The sequence below is a fragment of the Primulina tabacum genome, chromosome 3, assembly GCF_025594145.1.
Source record: "Primulina tabacum isolate GXHZ01 chromosome 3, ASM2559414v2, whole genome shotgun sequence".
In the NCBI taxonomy this organism is placed as follows: domain Eukaryota; kingdom Viridiplantae; phylum Streptophyta; class Magnoliopsida; order Lamiales; family Gesneriaceae; genus Primulina; species Primulina tabacum.
In genome coordinates this window covers 5,391,050-5,411,178 of record NC_134552.1, presented here as the reverse complement: position 1 = coordinate 5,411,178, position 20,129 = coordinate 5,391,050, and the positions used below count along the sequence as shown (strand labels likewise).

At 32.7% G+C, this 20,129-nt stretch overlaps 1 protein-coding gene across 2 annotated transcripts; it reads left to right on the top strand.

Annotated features, from left to right (window-relative positions):
- Positions 1-8,635: 8,635 nt before the first annotated feature.
- On the top strand, positions 8,636-16,351 carry LOC142539561 (putative phospholipid-transporting ATPase 8). Of its 2 annotated transcripts, XM_075645106.1 has the most exons (12): positions 8,636-9,404; positions 9,515-9,636; positions 10,634-11,994; positions 12,960-13,070; positions 13,170-13,446; positions 13,629-13,717; positions 13,825-13,933; positions 14,007-14,216; positions 14,337-14,462; positions 14,990-15,088; positions 15,341-15,532; positions 15,623-16,351. In XM_075645106.1, the coding sequence occupies exons 1-12, from the start codon at positions 9,320-9,322 to the stop codon at positions 16,211-16,213; spliced, it is 3,372 nt and encodes a 1,123-aa protein (XP_075501221.1). In that variant the 5' UTR covers positions 8,636-9,319; the 3' UTR covers positions 16,214-16,351. The 2 variants fall into 2 exon arrangements, with proteins under 2 accessions (XP_075501221.1, XP_075501220.1); XM_075645105.1 differs by having other exon boundaries at positions 8,636-9,636.
- Positions 16,352-20,129: the final 3,778 nt, after the last annotated feature.

Below are 20,129 nucleotides of genomic sequence, written 5' to 3'. Positions count from 1 at the left end.
ATCGGACCATTCAAAAAATTACACTTAATAATTTAAATAATTTAGTCCAAGAGATCCGCTACTCATATTTAGGGGTGGAAAAAATACCGAATTTTCAGTATACCGAGGTTAACGTACCGAAAGATACCGAAATTTTCGGTATGATATGGTACCGATACTGAAATATTCGGTATGGTAACAATATTAAATTTGAAATTTTCGGTATATACCGAAATATCGAAAAAATATATATAATATCTTTAAATAATAAAGTTCAAATTTTAAAAAATATAAGGTATTTTTTTGGTATAAAATGATATATATCGATATCGTACCAAAATAAAGAATTTTACTTATGTTTGAACTCATCATGTTGGAATAGTCCAAATCAAAGTTAGTGAAGCAGCTCGACTCATAGTTGAGAATTTAAACTTTTGAGAAGTCTTATTTCTGTCGTCTAGCCTTACAACTAGTCAAAGGACTGGTTACTGGGTCTCGACTCGTTAAAAAGCTTACCAGATTCAGAAATCACAGGACCTCAGACATTGTTGCAAAGATAGCGGATGAAGAAGTCGCACATGTCGCAATTGAAGTTTATTGATGTTCCATTGATATCTTGGATATCCAGACACATATTACGGTTGATGTTTATTGTCTTGATGGATTTGTTTTGTCTATATTTTTCCTGATCTCTTTGATTGTCTTGAGGGATTTGTTTAGTATTGTTGATCACTGACATTGGAATTACAAGAACATGAATTTATATATATATACTTTCGGTGTGATGATATTTTACTGATATAGTACCAAAACTTTTTGGTACAATAACGGTATCATTTTTATCATACCGATATTTTTGGTATGGTATAAAGTATCCAAAATTTCGGTACGATACGCCCACCTCTACTCATATTTACTATAGGGTTACTCATATTCATTGATTGGGTTGAATGAACAAAATTCAAGAGTATTTTGAATCGACTTCATATCAAGTTGTACAATTTTCAATTCTAATTGTGATGCATTTCAAATCAGTAACTTACTTGTGTGAAAAAAATTAGGGGTGTCAATTCAGGTGGTTTGGGTGGGTTGAGTCGGGTTGAGAAATAGTAATATTCAAAAATTGCTCAACCCGAACCCGATCCAACCCGAAAACCCTCAAACCGAACCCGAACCCGAACCCGAATCAACCCGATCAACCCATCAACCTGTATAACCCGATTTTGAATTTTTTTAAAGAAAAATAAATAAAATTTAAAAAATAATAATAATATTTTAATTTAAACACATAATAATAAAATCTCCCCCATATATATGATTTAAATTTGAAAGTTTGATCGTAGAAAAATAAAGTATATTTACTAAATCAAATAAATAATTATTTAAAAAATAAAAAATGTTCAAAATAAATATTAAATTATGAAAATTTATGATATAAATATACAATAAATATTTTTTCAGATATAAAATATATAAAAAAAATGTAGGCAATATTTATTAATTATATATATTTTTTTAAAAAAAATTAAATTTTCGGGTCAACCCGAACCCAACCTAACCCAACCCGATCACTTATTTCGGGTCAGTTATCGGGTCCAACCCGATCTGACCCGGACCCGAAAATCTCAAACTCAAACCTTATTTTTTTCGGGTTGAACTGTGTCGGGTTGGTGGATCATGTCTGATTTTGACACTCCTAAAAAAAATCAAGAGCATTTTGAATCGGCTTCATATCAAGGTATACAATTTTCAATGACAATTATTATGGATTTCGAATATACCCGAGATAGGTATATTATTAATTGATATTCTAAAAAGCTGTAGGTGGCAGCCACTTAACGTCCAGCCCCTAGGCGGTGTCTAATTATTTTTTTAGCTTAAATATTTAATTTTTCTTGTTTATCTATATACTTCTTATATACTTACTCTGTATCAGATTTAAAATCAAAATCTATAATATCTTTCTTCTCTTCCTCCAATAAAAATTGATGGGAAAATTTGTCGAATAATATTTTTTAAAAAATTTATATATTAACATAGACGACTGATTAATGTAACAAAGTCAATAAACACCATTTTTTTAAAAATTGAAACGATGAACGATCATACTAATTCTATTCTAAGGGGGTGTATTGGTTATAGACTTTTAATGACTTTTATGGAGTTTAAAAATCTAGAGGTATTCAAACTAAACTTTTATATACTCCATAAAAGTTTAGTGGTATTCAATGTAAACTTTTGTAGAATTTTAAAAAGTCATGTGGTATTCAAACTTGACTTTTAAAAGCTCTACGAAAGTCTATAGGTATTCAAAATGTCAATAGACTTTTAATGACTCTATGAAATTCTATTAAGTAAAAGAATTATAGCCTAAGGTACAACAATAAAATGTCAACAAAAGTATTTGATTCAACCTAAAGATTTGGATATACATTTAATTGAGAAATCTCCCAAATTCAACACAAACTTTCATTCTTTTCTCATCTATTTATTTTTCCTTTTATTTGTACTTTTTAAAAACATAATTAAAATTTAATTTTTTATTAATTATTATATAACATTTTATTTTTAATTATTTTCTTTAATTTTAGTTAATCTATATATTAAATTATTGTATAAGCAAATTTATATCGATACTATACCAAAATTTTCGGTATACCGAACCAAAAAAACCTTACATATTAAAAAAATTTATAATTTATTGTTTTAAAATATTATATATTTTAAAATGTTTGTATATTTTTCCGGTATTTCGGTATATACCAAAATTTTCAAATTGGATATCGTTACCGTACCGAAAAATTCGGTATTGTTACCGTACCGTATCGAGAAATCTTCGGTATACTTAAAATTCGGTAAATTCAATATTTTTTTGTTATGGTAATCTCGGTATACCGAAAATTCGGCATTTTTTCCCACCCCTAACAGGGCTTGTATTGGCATGTGCTATATTACACAATTTTCTTTGAAAGAAATGTCAATTTGATGAATTTCAAATTGAACTAGATAATGAAGGTCAATTGTCTTTGTAATGCCCGGAAATTTAATCCTAGTAATCTGTAATTATTGATTTATAATTTGATATGATTATGAAAGGATTAACCGAGACATGATTTGAAGTAACGTGTGAAAATGTATGTGCGAGGACAGTACCATCGGCGCACATGCGCGACATGAGACGCGCACATGCGCGAATTGGACAGAAGGTCTCGCGCATATGCGCGACAGGAAGGCACGCATATGCGCGAGCTGTGTGAAAGTTCAATCACAACTCCAGAGAGTCTCGCGCATATGCGCGGAAGGTGTCGCGCATATGCGCGAGCTGCCGAAAAGAAATGTGCGAAGACCAGAAGGTCTCGCGCATATGCGCCGATATAGGTCGCGCATATGCGCGAGACGTGTTGCACGGAGAGTGAGCCATTTGCCTTGTTGCATGTACGTGAATGCAATATATATATATATGTAACAAAGCTTCGTTCCTCCTTCATTATTTCCGAGAAAAGAGTCGAGAAAAGTCTCTGTGAAGTTGTGAAAAATCCTTACGCCTTTTGTGAAAAATCCGTCCGTCTGATTTTGAATCTGACTGCAGTACTGTGTTCATATCAACGCAGGCTACAACTGGACGTAAGTTTTACTACGTTTTGATATGATTTGAAATTATGATGTTGTCAGAATTGAATGGAATTCATATATGATGTTCTTGACATGTTAGACATCATAGAATCGAAGTCAGATTAAGAAACGGACTGATTATGGAATTGTTATGATTTTATGAAGTTAGTTGACTGAGATATGATATCAGAATGTATTGGTATCGATTATTAGTTGAGGGAATTATTATCTGGTGATGTTATATTGACCGGGATATCGGGATTGTGCGGTTATACCGTTGATTTTGAATTATTGATCAGATTGGTATCGATTTAAACGGTATATTGATATGATATCATTGATATTGCCATTGCCAGATCGAGGGATTGACAGAGTTTGAATTCCTGACCGAAACTACAAACGAAAGGTATAAGTCAATGTGGTATCGGGAGATCGACTTAAGTCGGTTTAGACTTGAGTTTTCTTAAATCACATACTTTACTTTATTGCATTGATATTTGCATTGATTTGATTGATGTACTTGTTTTCTTGATTAACAGATAACATGTATTAGACGAGTAATCTTGTGACAGAAGTGCCTGATAGTGGCGGGATCGCCACGGGCACATTGCACGATGTCACAAGATAGTGTATTGGCGATAGTGCCAGAGTCTGTCACCGGATGATTGGCTATCGATGTGGATAGAATTTGGGTTTCTTCTATTACTGTTGATCGATGTCGTATCGGTGTGGATAGAATTAGAGTTCCTTCTATTACTGGTGATCGATACCATATCGGTGTGGATAGAATCAGACCTTTTTCTATTTCTGGTGATCGATACCTTATCGACGTGGATAGAACTGGAGTCTTTTCTATTACTGTTGGTCGATATAGGAATGCCAACTTCTGGAAACCGGGATCCCTAGACTAGGATTGAGTCTTGTCTAAATTGTGTAGCTACGAGTATTGTCGACAGTTTGATATTAGTTATGTTTCAGATTTTGATACATATTGTTGTTACCTGTTACATGCTTTATATTTGTTCATATGATTGCATGTTTCGTTGATTTATACTGGGATTATATTCTCACCGGAATTATCCGGCTGTTGTCTTGTCTGTATGTGTACATGACAACAGGTGGGACATGTTCAGGGTCACGGAGATAAAGAGAGAGATCGTGATTAGAGTGGCGGCTACGGACTTGGATTAGAGATAGGGTTGGACACTTGATATTAGCCGTTAAACCTTAATTAAATAAATGTATGTAGTACAGAATTGATACTTTTATATACTGAGATGTATATATGATTTTATGTCACTACGTTCCGCATTATTTTAAAAAAAAAATTTAGACCCTGTTTATTATAATTGATTAATTAGTCCCAATGATTAAGAACATGATTAGCGTCCGGGTCCCCACAGTCTTCATCAGTACAAGTTTATGAAAGTGACAACTTTGATCAGTTATTTAATACTCAAAAACAACAACGAGCAAATGCTAATGCATGGAGGGATATCATAGCCAATGGAATGTAGAACGATGTTGATCAAATTGTCAGTAATGATTAGATTTTTTTTATAAAAGACTACTCATTATTTTGAGTGTTTTTTTAATAAAATTTTATTATGAACTTATAAAAATATTATTCATTAATATGTTGAATTGACATAAAGAATTGAAATTTTGATTTCAATAAATTGGATAGTTCATTTGTCGTTTTTCACAAATTAAATTGATTTAACTTTTAAGTAAGTAAAATTCATTTACATTCATAAATAAAAAAATAATTTAAAATTGAAGAGGTTATCTATGTCCAATAATTATTTTAAAAAAATTAATAAAAAATAAATCACAATTATAAACTACAAAATTCACATAATTCTTTGAAAAAATTTACAAAAGTCTACAAAAATCTTGAAAAAAAAGTCTATAAGAGTCTATGAAATTTGTTTTACAATTCTATGAGATTCCATAAAAGTCAATAAAAATATATCAACTCCACAAAAGTCTATCGTTTAAAAAAATCATTAAAAATCTTTGAAAGTATAGAATGAATACACCCTAAATATATATCTACAATCATTTTCAAATCCATTCCATCCTCAGTCCTCTCAAATCAAATACATCCATTCAGTCGCATCATTCATGTTTCAAATTTCCGGCCTTTTGACCAAAATCCATCTCGTTGAACTCATATTCGATTAGTTCAATTATCCAAATTGGACTTCAGATGTACTTGTACTTAGTCCTAGACATACATTTATTATCACATATTATTATTAGTATTAATGGTTCAATATTGTATATAATATATACTAGTTTCTTAATGCTTGCGTATAAATTAATTTTAATACAAATACTAGATTTCTTATTTGTTACATTTATATCACCATAAAAACTACGATATTTTTTTAAAAGACAAGATTTAAAAAAATTTGTCGTCGTTAAAGAAATAATTTTTTTAATTATTACAGATATTTCTCAATAATCGCGATTACAGATATCACATACTCAACGTGACTTGTCTAAATTTCAACTCGATCACATCTCTTACCTCACCTTATGGGTCCGGCTTGTTTAAACTCATTACACAAGTACACACATGACGTGTTTTTAATAATATTTAATTTTTCACCAAATTTTAAAAATCAACACGACCAAATTATCTAACAAGCAACCATCGTCTCATTTGACCATTTTCACAAAAAGTAGGTCTCTTGTGAGACGGTCTCACGAATCTTTATATGTGAAACAGGTCAACACTACCGATATTCACAATAAAAAATAATACACTTATCATAAAAAGTAATACTTTTTCATGGATGAACAAAATAAGAGATCTGTCTCACAAAATACGACCCGAAAAACCGTCTCACACAAATTTTTGTTTTTCACAAAATCGTTCATCCTGAAGTATAATAAAACATATTGATTACTCCCATTATGCTTGGATAATTACCTACAAGCAACTAAAAAAATTATACATTATTCAGTTGTATCATGTAACTTAATATATTCACAAGACCTTTTGCATCATTCCACAACCAACTACAATCACGATTCAATACCTCCAAACACATCTTGATATAAACAATAAATATGCGTTAATCGATCCACAATCATTTACCTATCCAAACTCGTCCTAACCAGATAGTTTACGAGTCGGGTCACATACCGGTTCTATCAAAACATATAGCCAGCCTACTCTCAAAGCAACTTATTTTTGTACCCTTTTTTGTCATTTAAGTTGTTTTCAAAAATATATATTTTTAATAATTTTATTAATAAAATTACCATAAAATGATGCCATAAGGCAGGCCGTGGAGTACTGTTTTCCCATTATGGGCCCATCAACAACGACACCTTTGGCCCATATTACCACGTGCCACTAACACAATTGCATTTTGGTCCACCCATCTATCTATCCCGCCTTATCCCATATTTAGCACGTTTTTCTATCTTATACTGTTACGTGAATGATATGTTATTTATGTATTAAGCACAAAATTCGAATATTACAGCATTTTTTCGATCAATATGCAACTTCCGTTTGATTTTTTTACGCCAAAAGGTCCAATTTAAGTTCCAGTTCGAGAATTTAGATAAAACATAAATGGAATTATTCCGATTTTGTGTTAGTTGGAAGTTTAGAGACGATAATGAAATATGAACTTTAGACGTTTATAGTAACATGAGATAAGATTGGACGAGATCCCGTGTACGAAAGCTTAATATTCCATCTTATATAATTATATAAATAGTTCGAATTAGGTTAGTGATGTCTTGTTTATGACTTTATACCTGTATATACACATATATATATGTGTGTGGATTTTTATCTGTATAACGGGTCGATTTGATCCATAATTAATGAAAATAATAATTTTTACATAAAAATAAAATTTTTTAATGATATGAATTGAATCAGATATCCATCTTATAAGAATTTTCGTGTGTGTGTATATATATATATATATATATATATATATATATGTGGTAAAAACTTGTGCGATACGATATCACATGTCATATTTTGTGAGACAAATATCTTATTTGGATCATACATGAAAAGATATTAATTTTTATGCTAAGAGTTTTACTTTTTATTTTGAATATCGGTAGAGTTGATATGTCTCACAGATAAAGATTCGTGAGACCGTCTCACAAGAGACATACTCTATATATATAATATTAAAATATGTTCAATATATTTACAAAGATCTTACAATACACCAAAATCTTTATCTTTATTTGTAATATTCGAACAACCAATTGTTCAATAGTTGAAAATTTATAATACTATTTAAATATTTTCAATATCTAAATGGTGTTTGTTATTTTGTAAAAAAGTTTAAAAAAATATTGCTAAAAAAAAGTTTAAAATAAGATAGCAAAGTTTGTAATATGTTTTAAAAACCTCATCACATTCTAGTTTAATTTCCCAAGTTTTTTAATTTTATTATTCTTAAATATCAAACCATTTATGCAATTCAATTACATGCACGTATATCTAGAAGGTATTTTATGAGATAATTTTATAGATTTTTATATGTGAGACGAGTTTACATGAGTCATAATTGATTAAATAATATTTTTGACAAAAAAATGATTTTTTTTTAATTATATGAATATGTAAGAAATCCGTCTCACAAGAGTTTTTGTGTGTGCTTATGTATATTAAAATATGTTCAATATATTTACAAAGATTATATAAGACACCAAAATCTTTATCTTTATTGTAATATTTGAACAATTTATTATTTAAATAAGAAAGTACCGTCAATGAACTGACTACTTGTAATAAAATATAAACATTTTTTTATTAAATAAAAATATAAAAGTTTATAAATTTATTTAAAATAAAATAAAAAATTATATTCCACGAGCCTAATTATACAAGGAGGAGACTAGAAGTTTCACGTGATCTGTATTATTAGTTTGATTAATAAAATAAAAAATAAATGGATGAATTGATTAATTAAAAAGTAAATATTTATAATACAAAATAATATTTATAATAAAAAAATATTTTCGATATTTTTAAAAGTAAGTTTTTGCGTCAATTAAACCAACAGTGAGTCTACCAATTCACCCATCAGTCTTCTGTTTCTGTGCACTTGAAAAGTTGCTGAACTGATCACTGCTTCGACTTCGAGCAGATGCTATAATTCTACCTGTTTTTTCACACAATCGGATTGGTGTTTCCTTATCGTTTACTCAGAATCCATGCACGAATTTCGTGTATTTTGTAGCGCATGCTTGTGATCCAATGGCGGAAGCAAGAGATCTCTGGAGCTTGCTGAAAGAGTAAAGTATTTAGGGGGGAGAAAGCTTGAGTTATAGGGCTCTGTGGGTTTTCTACGCAGCTCAGCTTTGTTCGCATTTATTTGTTTGGCTTCTTGTTCGTTTGCCTTCATTTGTCTCCCAGAGCTCCACCTGCAATGGGATTATTTTTTTCGGTAGTAGCAGAATGCTTACATATGCCATGCATCGGTAATGGAGAAGCTTTTGATTGAACGTTACTCTGGTTAATGTGGATTTGTTGGCAGTGTTGTGGCATTTATTGTTGTATTGACTTGAAGTGATCATCATTATTATTTTTTTACCTTTTTTTTTGGGTTTTTGAGGATTTGGGGGTGGAGGTGAAGTAGGTGGTGTGACTTGAGGAAAATGGCTGGTGGTAGAGGAAAAGGGATTCGTTTTACCAGGCTTTATTCATTTTCATGTCTCAAATCTAAGTTTAGAGATGAGCATAGTCAAATTGGGGAAAAGGGTTACTCCAGGGTTGTGTATTGCAATGATCCTGATAATCCAGAGCAGCTCCAGCTTAGGTACGGGAGCAATTACGTTTCTACGACAAAATACACCGCCTTTAATTTTATTCCTAAATCATTGTTTGAGCAGTTTAGGAGGGTCGCAAACATATATTTTCTTGTTGTAGCTTGTGTATCTTTTAGTCCCTTAGCACCTTACAGCGCTACAAGTGTTCTTGCACCTTTGGTCGTTGTAATTGGAGCGACAATGGCGAAAGAAGCCTTGGAAGATTGGAGGCGTAGGAAACAGGTATATGTGCATTTTAATTCTTTTTATATTCTGAGGACGTTGAAGGTTTTGGTTTTTGATTTTTCACATGCATGCTTTCTTAAATATTTATCTTTTCATATGAGATGATGCGAAGGAGTCTTAATATATATTTATGGGAATGCATGAACCATATATCACTAGAAGTGTCTGAAATGTAGTCAAGACAAGATCAAGGAATTTGGCCAGAGAAATTGGATACTTGATGTAAATGATAAAATGAAGACAATGTTGGTGTCAGATGAAGCCTACAAGAAATGACTCCTTAGTAACAGCATATTTAAAGATAATTAAGAGTAACTTGTACGCATAATAAGTTTTTTATTTTTGATTTATAACGGGATTTTGACATAAATTTTGTGCATCTTCGAATTGATTTATTTTCCATTTTTCAGTATCGTTCTTATCATCTACTCGTCGTGGTATATGTCTCGGCTTTTCCTCTTACATAAAACTGTCACACTTCAATATCTGTAATAAAATTGTGATCCCGATGTTGAAGCACCTTTCCCGGTTTTACAATTTTCAAAATATTTATATTTACAATCTTTTTTTAATGCTGAAGTAAATTAGCATTTGTTTTAAAACAATGTTACATTATTTTAACCTAATCGACATTTACTTTTTGTAGAAAATCAGTTGCATTCGTTGAGCTAAAAAACTGTGAAGATGACAAGGTTCAATTTAGTGATTTTATCAGTGCTTTTACTAGTTATTGAGTAAGTTAAATGCACGGGCTTGCAGTAAACAAATGCTGCGACTGAGGAAGTTAAGATATCCCAAAACGTTTGATCATCATGCTACTTTTCACACTGTTTTAGACTTGGATTCATTTAAAAAATTCTTTGTCGGTGGCTGATTTATGATGAAAATTTCTACAGCTCAGTTTCTTTTATTAGAGATTTTGACGTAATGGTTGCTGCGTCATTCTCCCACTTATATTTTCAATTTATCTAAGTGCAAATAATTATATTTTTAGGATATAGAGGCCAACAACCGCAGGGTCAAAGTTTACGATAGAAGCAATACTTTTCAAGATACCAGATGGAAGAATTTACGAGTTGGCGATCTTGTAAAGGTGTACAAGGATGAATATTTCCCTGCAGATCTGCTTCTTATTTCATCAAGCTATGAGGACGGGATTTGTTATGTTGAAACTACGAACTTAGATGGAGAGACTAATCTCAAGGTGAAGCATGCTCTTGATGTTACATCCTTGTTGCGTGATGATGACTACTATAAAAAATTCAATGCAATTATCAAGTGTGAGGACCCAAATGAGGATCTTTACTCATTCATTGGAACCATGTGGTATGATGGTCTGCAGTATCCCCTTTCTCTGCAACAGATTCTCCTGCGAGATTCTAAACTTCGAAATACTGAGTACGTATATGGTGTGGTTGTGTTTACTGGTCATGACACGAAAGTGATGCAGAATGCTACAGATCCTCCTTCTAAGAGGAGTAAGATTGAGAGAAAAATGGATAAGATAGTGTACATTCTTTTTACTTTATTGATCTCAGTATCTTTTATGGGGTCTTTCTTTTTTGGAATCACAACCAAGAATGACATTCATGACGGAAAAGTGCAGAGATGGTATCTCCAACCAGAACATACCACCGTGTTTTATGATCCGAAACGAGCGGCACTGGCTGCTTTTTTTCATTTCTTGACTGGGCTTATGTTGTATGGATATTTGATACCAATATCCCTGTATGTATCTATTGAGATGGTAAAAGTTTTACAGGGCATATTTATAAATCAGGATCAAGATATGTATTATGATGAAACCGACAACCCAGCGCATGCAAGGACTTCTAATTTGAATGAGGAGCTTGGACAAGTAGATACTATCCTTTCTGATAAAACGGGTACTTTGACATGCAACTCAATGGATTTTGTTAAATGCTCAATAGCTGGCACAGCATATGGCCACGGTGTGACAGAGGTAGAAAGAGCCCTAGCTAAGGGAAAAGTTGATGCACATCATAACATTGTGAATATTTCCCCCAATATACAAATGTCTACTGATAACGTCACAGAATTGGGAAAATCGGTCAAAGGTTTTAATTTCAAAGACAGTCGCATTATGAACGGTGGATGGGTTAATGAAACTCACGCAGATGTGATACAAAAGTTCTTTAGAGTGCTAGCACTCTGCCATACAGCCATTCCAGAGGTGAATCAAGAAACTGGTGAAATTGATTACGAAGCTGAGTCGCCAGATGAAGCTGCCTTTGTTATTGCCGCTAGGGAGCTTGGCTTTGAGTTCTTTGAGAGAACACAAACTAGTATCTCTTTGCATGAACTAGATTATGGAAAAGGCAGAAAAACTGACAGGTGCGTCTTTTTGCATGTTCAGATATTCATTTGAATTCCTTGAAGGTTTAAGCTATGTAAGCAGATCATTTTTCTTCACCTTTTACAGCAAGTTATAGGTCTCAGTTATACACAAGATTCACTTACCAAATAATGAAGATTAAGAACTAATTGTACCCATATGTATTCGTGTTGTAGGAATGTTTCACAATGGAGGGAAGGATTTCATTTCCTAGTGTAATAAACCAATCAAGAAACTGGGAGTTGGATGAGTGTTTCAGAGTAGCATTATTTTTGTTAACTAAGTAGTTAAAATGTTCAAGGTTCAAAATTTTGGGACCTGTGGCTGTCAAAATTCGTACAATTCTCGCGGTGTTCATAAGATAGTAACTACTGTTACATTCAGAACATCAAGATGAATGAGGAATTGGAAATTGGCTGTATCATGTTCTGGCCAAATTACTTAGTTCTGGCATAGGGGTCCGAGACTCACAATTAGGGGGCCGATACTAGAATTTTCAGAAATATCAAACATGAAAATTCAACTTTTTTTCCGATTTGTGGAGGACCACCGCCCTCGTTTTCAACCAATGTGGTCTTAAGCCTAAAAATCTAGACCAATAATGAAACTGAGGTGTTAACTAAGTGTTACAGACCATCAAGATAAACAAGGACCCTGCCATTTTCGTTTGGCAATCGCTCAGGGAAACTGGCTAAATCATCTTCTGGCCAAATTGCTTAATTATTATGTGTCTTCCAGGATTCCGAATGGGGGGAGAAACTTAGGATTTCTTCAAGTTTTTTTCCAATTCAATGTGGTCTTGAGCCTAGAAATTGAAGATACGGTCAACAAATAATTTATTCAGCAACGGTAGATCACACACACACATATCATCTTTTCTGACGATATTAGTTTATAAATTTGTTTGAACTGCCTTCTTGTTTCATTTTTGATGAGTTTATCTGCATTTATGTGTTATTTCCAGATCATACGAACTTCTTCATGTCTTGGAGTTCAGTAGCGCCAGGAAAAGGATGTCTGTGATAGTTAAGAATGCTGAAAATCAGTTGCTGCTCCTCTCCAAGGGTGCAGACAGGTATTTTCTCTCCTAAGAACAATGCTTTCGAGACATGTCTTGTTTAGAATTTGGAATGACATCCTTCAAATATTTACATCTACTCTGGTATTTTATCAGTGCAATGCTCGAACGGCTCTCTAGAAAAGCAAAAAATTTTGAAGCTAAAACAAGGGAACATATAAAAAGATATGCTGAAGCAGGTTTACGAACTCTAGTAGTTGCATACCGTGAACTTAGTGAAGATGTTTTTAGATCATGGGAAGAAGAGTTACTGAATGCCAAGGCATCTGTAAATGCTGATAGAGGTGCATTGGTGGATGCAGCCGCTGATAAGATTGAAAGAGACTTGATTCTCCTTGGAGCTACTGCTGTCGAGGACAAGCTACAAAAGGGGGTCAATATCGAATTTAATTTGGATAGTTCTTTTTTTAAAATAAATAAATAAATAAATTTGAAGTAATTTTCACGGTTTGATTTGAAATTCATTTAGCATTAAGTGGAGGCTCTTATATTTTTCGGGTTATAAATATTCATTAATACTGTTAACAAATTATCTTTTTCTTCTATGCAATGTAGGTTCCAGAATGCATCAACAAACTTGCAAATGCTGGAATCAAGATCTGGGTCATAACAGGGGACAAGATGGAGACAGCGATAAATATTGGGTCAGTGACCACTTTGATTACTTGAATTGTTAGATTCCTCCTTTCTCACTGCTTCACCTATGATAATCGGGCATTGTCTGACCTCTATATTACTACCTTTCCTGTAGATATGCTTGTGGCTTACTGAGAGAGGACATGAAGCAGATCGTGATCACTTTAGACTCCCCAGAAATTAGCGACCTTGAAAAACGAGGGGACAAGAATGATGATACGAAGGTAATGGTTGTATTTTTTTACTTCATGATGCCGATTTTAATATTACATCTTTTAATGGGTCTGGTTATCCCAGGCTTCGAGTGAAAGCATTACATATCAAATTAGGAAAGGAAAATCTCAGCTATGTTCATCTGGAGGCAGTTCGACTTCCTATGGTTTGATAATTGATGGCAAGTCATTGTCTTTTGCTCTCAGCACGAATCTGGAGGGGGCATTTCTGGATCTGGCGGTTAATTGTGCATCTGTTATATGTTGTCGCTCCACACCTAAACAGAAAGCTCTCGTATGTGTCTTTGTTGTGCTAATTTGTACTTACTGTAAAGGTTTTGTCCTTCTATATAATTCAATATAGTAGATCTGGTTACAGCAAATTAAAGTAACACTACTGTTTGAAGATATTCAGGTTACGAGGTTGGTTAAAAAGGGTATGGGTAAAACAACACTAGCAATTGGTGATGGGGCAAATGATGTAGGCATGCTTCAAGAAGCTGATATTGGTGTTGGCATCAGTGGCGTTGAAGGAATGCAGGTAACATCCGCTTCTATTTTTATTGTCAACATTGCCATTTGGTAGTCCTAGTCAATGAAAGATGCTATCCTGCTTATGTTTGTGTGTAATTAACGTAGTGTTTTGTTGTGCGTGAATACATTCAGGTTTTACTGGTTAAAAATAATTACTTAATTTGCATTTCAATATTGACATGTCTGGTTTCCTTTCATATACGGCGTTGATGTGTAATATCAACTTGTATATTTTTTCTTGTTTGGAGTTGGGACCTACCTCTTGTTTCAAGTTAGGGATACTGAAGTAATATGTGCAGGTTCGCTTGGTTTTCCTTAGGAACTAGAGCTGGATATTCTGAACTACGGTACTTTTTTAAGAATAAAGTTGAAAACAATCTTTCTGTCTCCCGGCCTGCTTACTTTCTCACCCGCTTTTTTAATCTCCGATTGGAGGAATAATTTTTAGCATTGTATGCACGTAAGGAGAATATATTTTTCCATTAAATAAACAAGGAAAAACTTGTCTGATGTTTATATAAATTTGTAATTTAGGCTGCCATGTCGAGTGATTTTACAGTAGCGCAGTTCCGTTTTCTGGAACGCCTATTGTTAGTTCATGGCCACTGGTGCTACAGACGAATATCTATGATGGTACGCAAATGTTCTCGTTTATTTACTAGTCATGATATTAAATTTTTGGCTATGTCTGTGGATCTTAGAATTAGAATTGAAAGGGACTCGTGAATTTAGGGGTGTTTATTTCTTGTGTGCTCTTCTCCTAAAATCACAAGCATAACCCACCACAAATAAAATATGCCTGCGATTCTGTGGGACAAAAAGCATTATCAGCATTTGTTTTCACTGACGACTTTTGTAATTCTCCTATTCCGTCGGTGAATGCAGATATGTTATTTCTTTTACAAGAACATTGCCTTTGGGTTCACCCTATTCTGGTTTGAGGCTCGTGCTTCCTTCTCCGGCCAACCTGCCTATAATGATTGGTACATGTCATTCTACAACGTTTTCTTCACTTCACTCCCTGTGATTGCTCTTGGTGTTTTTGACCAGGATGCCTCCGCACGACTCTGTCTGAAGGTAAACAAGCTAAAATAAATGCTAGAAAATATTTTTTCCCCATGGCTAAGATTAAGAAAACAATAAATACCCATTCATATGTTTGAACAGCATCCTCGATTATACGAAGAGGGAGTTCATGATATTCTCTTCAGTTGGCCGCGCATACTTGGTTGGATGCTAAATGGTATCATTAGTTCCATGATTATCTTCTTCTTCACAACTAACTCTATCCTACATCAAGCCTTTCGTAGAGATGGCAGCGTTGTTGATTTTGAAGTTCTCGGTGTTCTTATGTATACATGTGTGGTTTGGACGGTGAACTGCCAAATGGCCCTATCTATCAACTACTTTACATGGATTCAACACTTCTTCATCTGGGGCAGCATTGCCTTTTGGTACATTTTTTTAGTTATATATGGTTCGCTTTCGCCTGTAGTATCCACAACTGCATTCCAAGTTCTGGTTGAAGCTTGTGCCCCAAGTCCGTTCTACTGGCTGGCGACCCTTCTTGTTGTTATTTCTACTCTGTTACCATATATATTGTACAGGACTTTACAGGTTGAGTTTAATCCGATGATACATGACATAATTCAAAGCAGTGGATTGGGAGGGTCCGGAATTGAATCGTCTGACTCAGGAAAGATGGGTGGTGTAAAAGATAAATCAAGATATCAAGACTCATTGTTAGTTAAACAGTAAATTTTAATCTTGTGTACGATAACTATTGGGATGTTGGTGGGATGACAACTTTTGGAGGTCATACTCGCGAGCATGCAATTCCTTTTGTAAATCTGAAGTTATATCCGTTAATGGTTTGAAAATTTATTATATCATAAACCACTTGGCAGGCACATTTAGTATTCACCAAAAACGATTTGATTTTTGGCTTTTAACTTTACAAAAAGTCAATTTTGTGTGTTTTTTTAAAAATTCAGGTTCTTTGTTGAGTTTTATTTACTTTAATTGAAACCAACTAATGGTGGGATGTTAGATTTTTTGTGATACCCTATAATTAGATATATACATATATAATATTGAATTATTATATAATGCTAATAATTAAAAAAAATTAAAATAACTAAGTAAAATACATAAACATATAGTATGTATGTGTGTATATATTCACACACATACATACAAAGAAATGTAATATCGTCATCATATTTATTTAACTAGCACACCATCTCCTTTGTCCAACCGGTTATCCGAAGTTGTCCAACATGGATTGGAGGAAAGGCTTGGTTCTTGCCTATAAAATGAGACCATTCACCTAAATAATTTCAAAAGTTTCATAGCCTAATTTTCGAGTTTAACGGGTCGGTCTATAATAGGAAAATACTAGTGAGAGAACGAGTTTTTAAAAATAGTTGAAAAGAAGGAAAACAATCTTTTATATATCTTAAAGTTTTCATTCGTTCGCTCATTCGATAATCAACCAAAATCTCATTTGGTGAAATTTTGATGAGAATCACACTTAGTATGACGATATCACAATGAGAACTTTTTCATTGAAGCATTACATAAAATTTTGGAGGTAGTATGACGTGATTAACCAAGGTCACGTTGTTCAATGGACTCAATCCAGGTATATTAGTTCAATCGGCTCGTTATTATTTTACTAACTGTACTTTTTCTTGTGCACTCATATAACCGGATGCTAACCATATTATCTATAATATCATTTGGTTAAATTTAATATCATATCTATCATTATTTAATTCTCGGTAAGTCCTTAAAGACTTAATCTCTCTATTTTCTTTATATATTATAATTTTCAGATCCAAGTATCCAAAAATTGGATAAAGAAAGAAATATCATTGAATGATCTGTCAGTTGTTGTCTTGAATATTTATAACAAATCGTTGTCATTTTTTTAATCTTATATTTTAGTTTGATCTTGTAAAAAATCTATACTAATTTACTAGTAATTTATACAATTCGCTTCCGCTAATAAAATTTAGAATTTTTTTTACTGTTCAAAGGAGGCAAAATTTCCGCATGACATGCTACTAGGTATCGTGGCATTCTAAGTCCCGAATTGAGCGCCACATTTTGCATTTTAAAATTAATTCTAATAAAAAAAACTAATACTAAAATCATTTATTTATCAAACTGTAATATCCCAGTCTATTATTTATTAACAATTCTTATGGATTTTAATATTTGATTTAAACTTTTAACCAAAACATGGATGAAGAAAAAAAAAGAAAAGAGAATTCTGCCCGAAAATTTTGGGGAAAAATCGAGAGAAAATCGTGGCTGACTGAATAATATGTTTGTGTTTTCTACTGAAGCAGATTGAAAATTGAAATCAATAATCCATATTCCAAATTAAAAGGTAAGTGAATTTGCTACTGAATTTTTTTAATCCATCCGGTTGATGACTAATTAATTTTCCCTCATATTCGATTTATATACGGAAAAAAAATTATATAGATTATTGTCCTTATTTTTCAATTTATCATCTCATTTTACGTGGTATATGCTTCTCCGACTATTGGAGGATCCCATTGACGTGCATCCAATAGGAATTGAACCTACGAATTCGTCAACTATGAGTTAGGCGCTTTAACCATTTAGCCATGGATGCTTAGTGGGGATCCTCGTACATGGTGAATAACCAAGTTCAAATTAAAATGAAATATTTAGGAGAAATCAATGCAATTTAGGAGGAATCAATGAAATAACATCAATTCAAATCTTGGATTTTCGAATTGAGAGATATATTGAGAGAGATCAAGAATTCTCATTATTTCTTAGATTCATGGACCCAATTCAATTCAGTGGCAGGCTTCTCAACCAAATTACAACGCGAAATTGACCCATAGGCCCTTCGAAAAAGCTGATTCAATCGCATTGGGCTGTATTGATCAAGCCCTGGACTCTTAGCCCAAATCTGTTCTTTAACATTAAGTCCCTAATTTTATAGCTTCGCTCAATTGGGCCAAGATCACTATAAACGACGTCGTTAAAATCTCAGCTTTCGCATTAAGAACTGAAACATTTCTAAAAAAACATACAGAATATTACTGATACATGTTGAATTTTCGCTATTTATCTTATAATAATAAATAAATAAATAAAAACATGAATAAACTTGTATTTAAGTCATTTAAAATTATCACAAAAACTCATATGATATAATCTCACATGTCAATTTTGTGATATAAATATCTTAACATATCTGATTCATAAAAATATTAATTTTTTTGTCAAAAATAATATTTTTGTACTCTATGTATGAATCATGTTGACACTTGTCTCACAAAAAAATTTTCTTTAAAATTAATATTCACACTTTAACGAGCATCTCTTATGACACGAGACTCTCTCTCTGACTGCAAGGGCGGAGCCACATTACTTTTCACCCGGGCTAATTTTGTTTAAAAAAAATTTATATGTAAATTTTTGTATAATTTTGGATAAATTTGATATTAGCCCGAGTAGATCAATTTAAAATATTAAAGGATTTTAGAGTTTAAAATCTAGCCTGGGTAGAATCAGATTCCTGATTCCGCCACTGTGTGACTGCATTGAACTTCCTATATTTGCTGCATCTAACACAACTAAAAGTCCGTGAGGGATTTTTTCCTTGTGCGACTTCTCACCCTTACAAACTGTTTTTTTGATGGAATTATATCATTATATGAGGCTCGTTGGCAGATAAATTTTTCGTTCTCGCTCCACACTCATCGATAGAATTTTAGACGATCTCTTTTATTCCATTCAACTTCAAATATGTCATTGCAATGACATATTTGATGCAAAGGATAATAAAAATTCAAACTTGTTAAAGAATTATTTGAGGGATGCAGAATTTGTCCGTTTAGTGGCTAATCAACACATGCAATTACTTTGATCCTTCAACTAAATGCACTTCTAATCAATTTTTCTTCGCATATGTATGTAATATTCCGTGTCATATCATCAAAACTTCGATGAAAACGACTTAAAAATACAAAATGAAACCAAATTGTTGTAGTAGTACTACAACTTATAAGTGTAAGACTAATTAGAATAATAAGGTAGTGTTTGTAAGAGTTTACTTTAAGTGTTTTCAAATTTTCAGCAAATTAAATGTTTGAAAATTTTATTTAGAAGTTGAGAAACACTTAGAATAAATTCTTACAAACATTATCTTAAACTATGATTTGGCAAACTTACTGAACTGATTATGCTTTCTTTGATCTATAAAATACTAAATTATTAATCACCATATATAATTTATTATACTAAAAATTAGTGGTGAATATATATATATATATATATATATATATATATATATATATATATATATATATATATATATGATATTCACTGAAAATTTACGGTCTGATTTCAGCAAGTGACACTAGTCCAGACGCTGACTTCGAATTTGCCCTGAGCCTGAAATCACGAAGAAGACCGTTAGAAGGGAACCATGAGAGTGCCCCGACGTAGTCCTTCCGACTGCTCAAGTCAGAGACTGAGGATATAAGGGGAGATTAGCTATGGTGTTGCTGAAAAATAAAATATTGAATGCTCCAATTATGATCTGAACCTGATATTTATAGGAGAATATTCGGGCTCGTGCTGGGCCTGTCTTCCATTTAGGTTAGGAATGTACCAGGGGTAG

Coding starts and splice junctions, on each gene's coding strand:
- LOC142539561 (XM_075645105.1), top strand. CDS start 9,244: ATGGCTGGTGGTAGAGGAAAAGGGATTCGTTTTACCAGGCTTTATTCA. Junction 13,071..13,169: donor CTCTCCAAGGGTGCAGACAG/GTATTTTCTCTC, acceptor GTATTTTATCAG/TGCAATGCTCGAACGGCTCT. Junction 15,089..15,340: donor ACAGACGAATATCTATGATG/GTACGCAAATGT, acceptor CGGTGAATGCAG/ATATGTTATTTCTTTTACAA.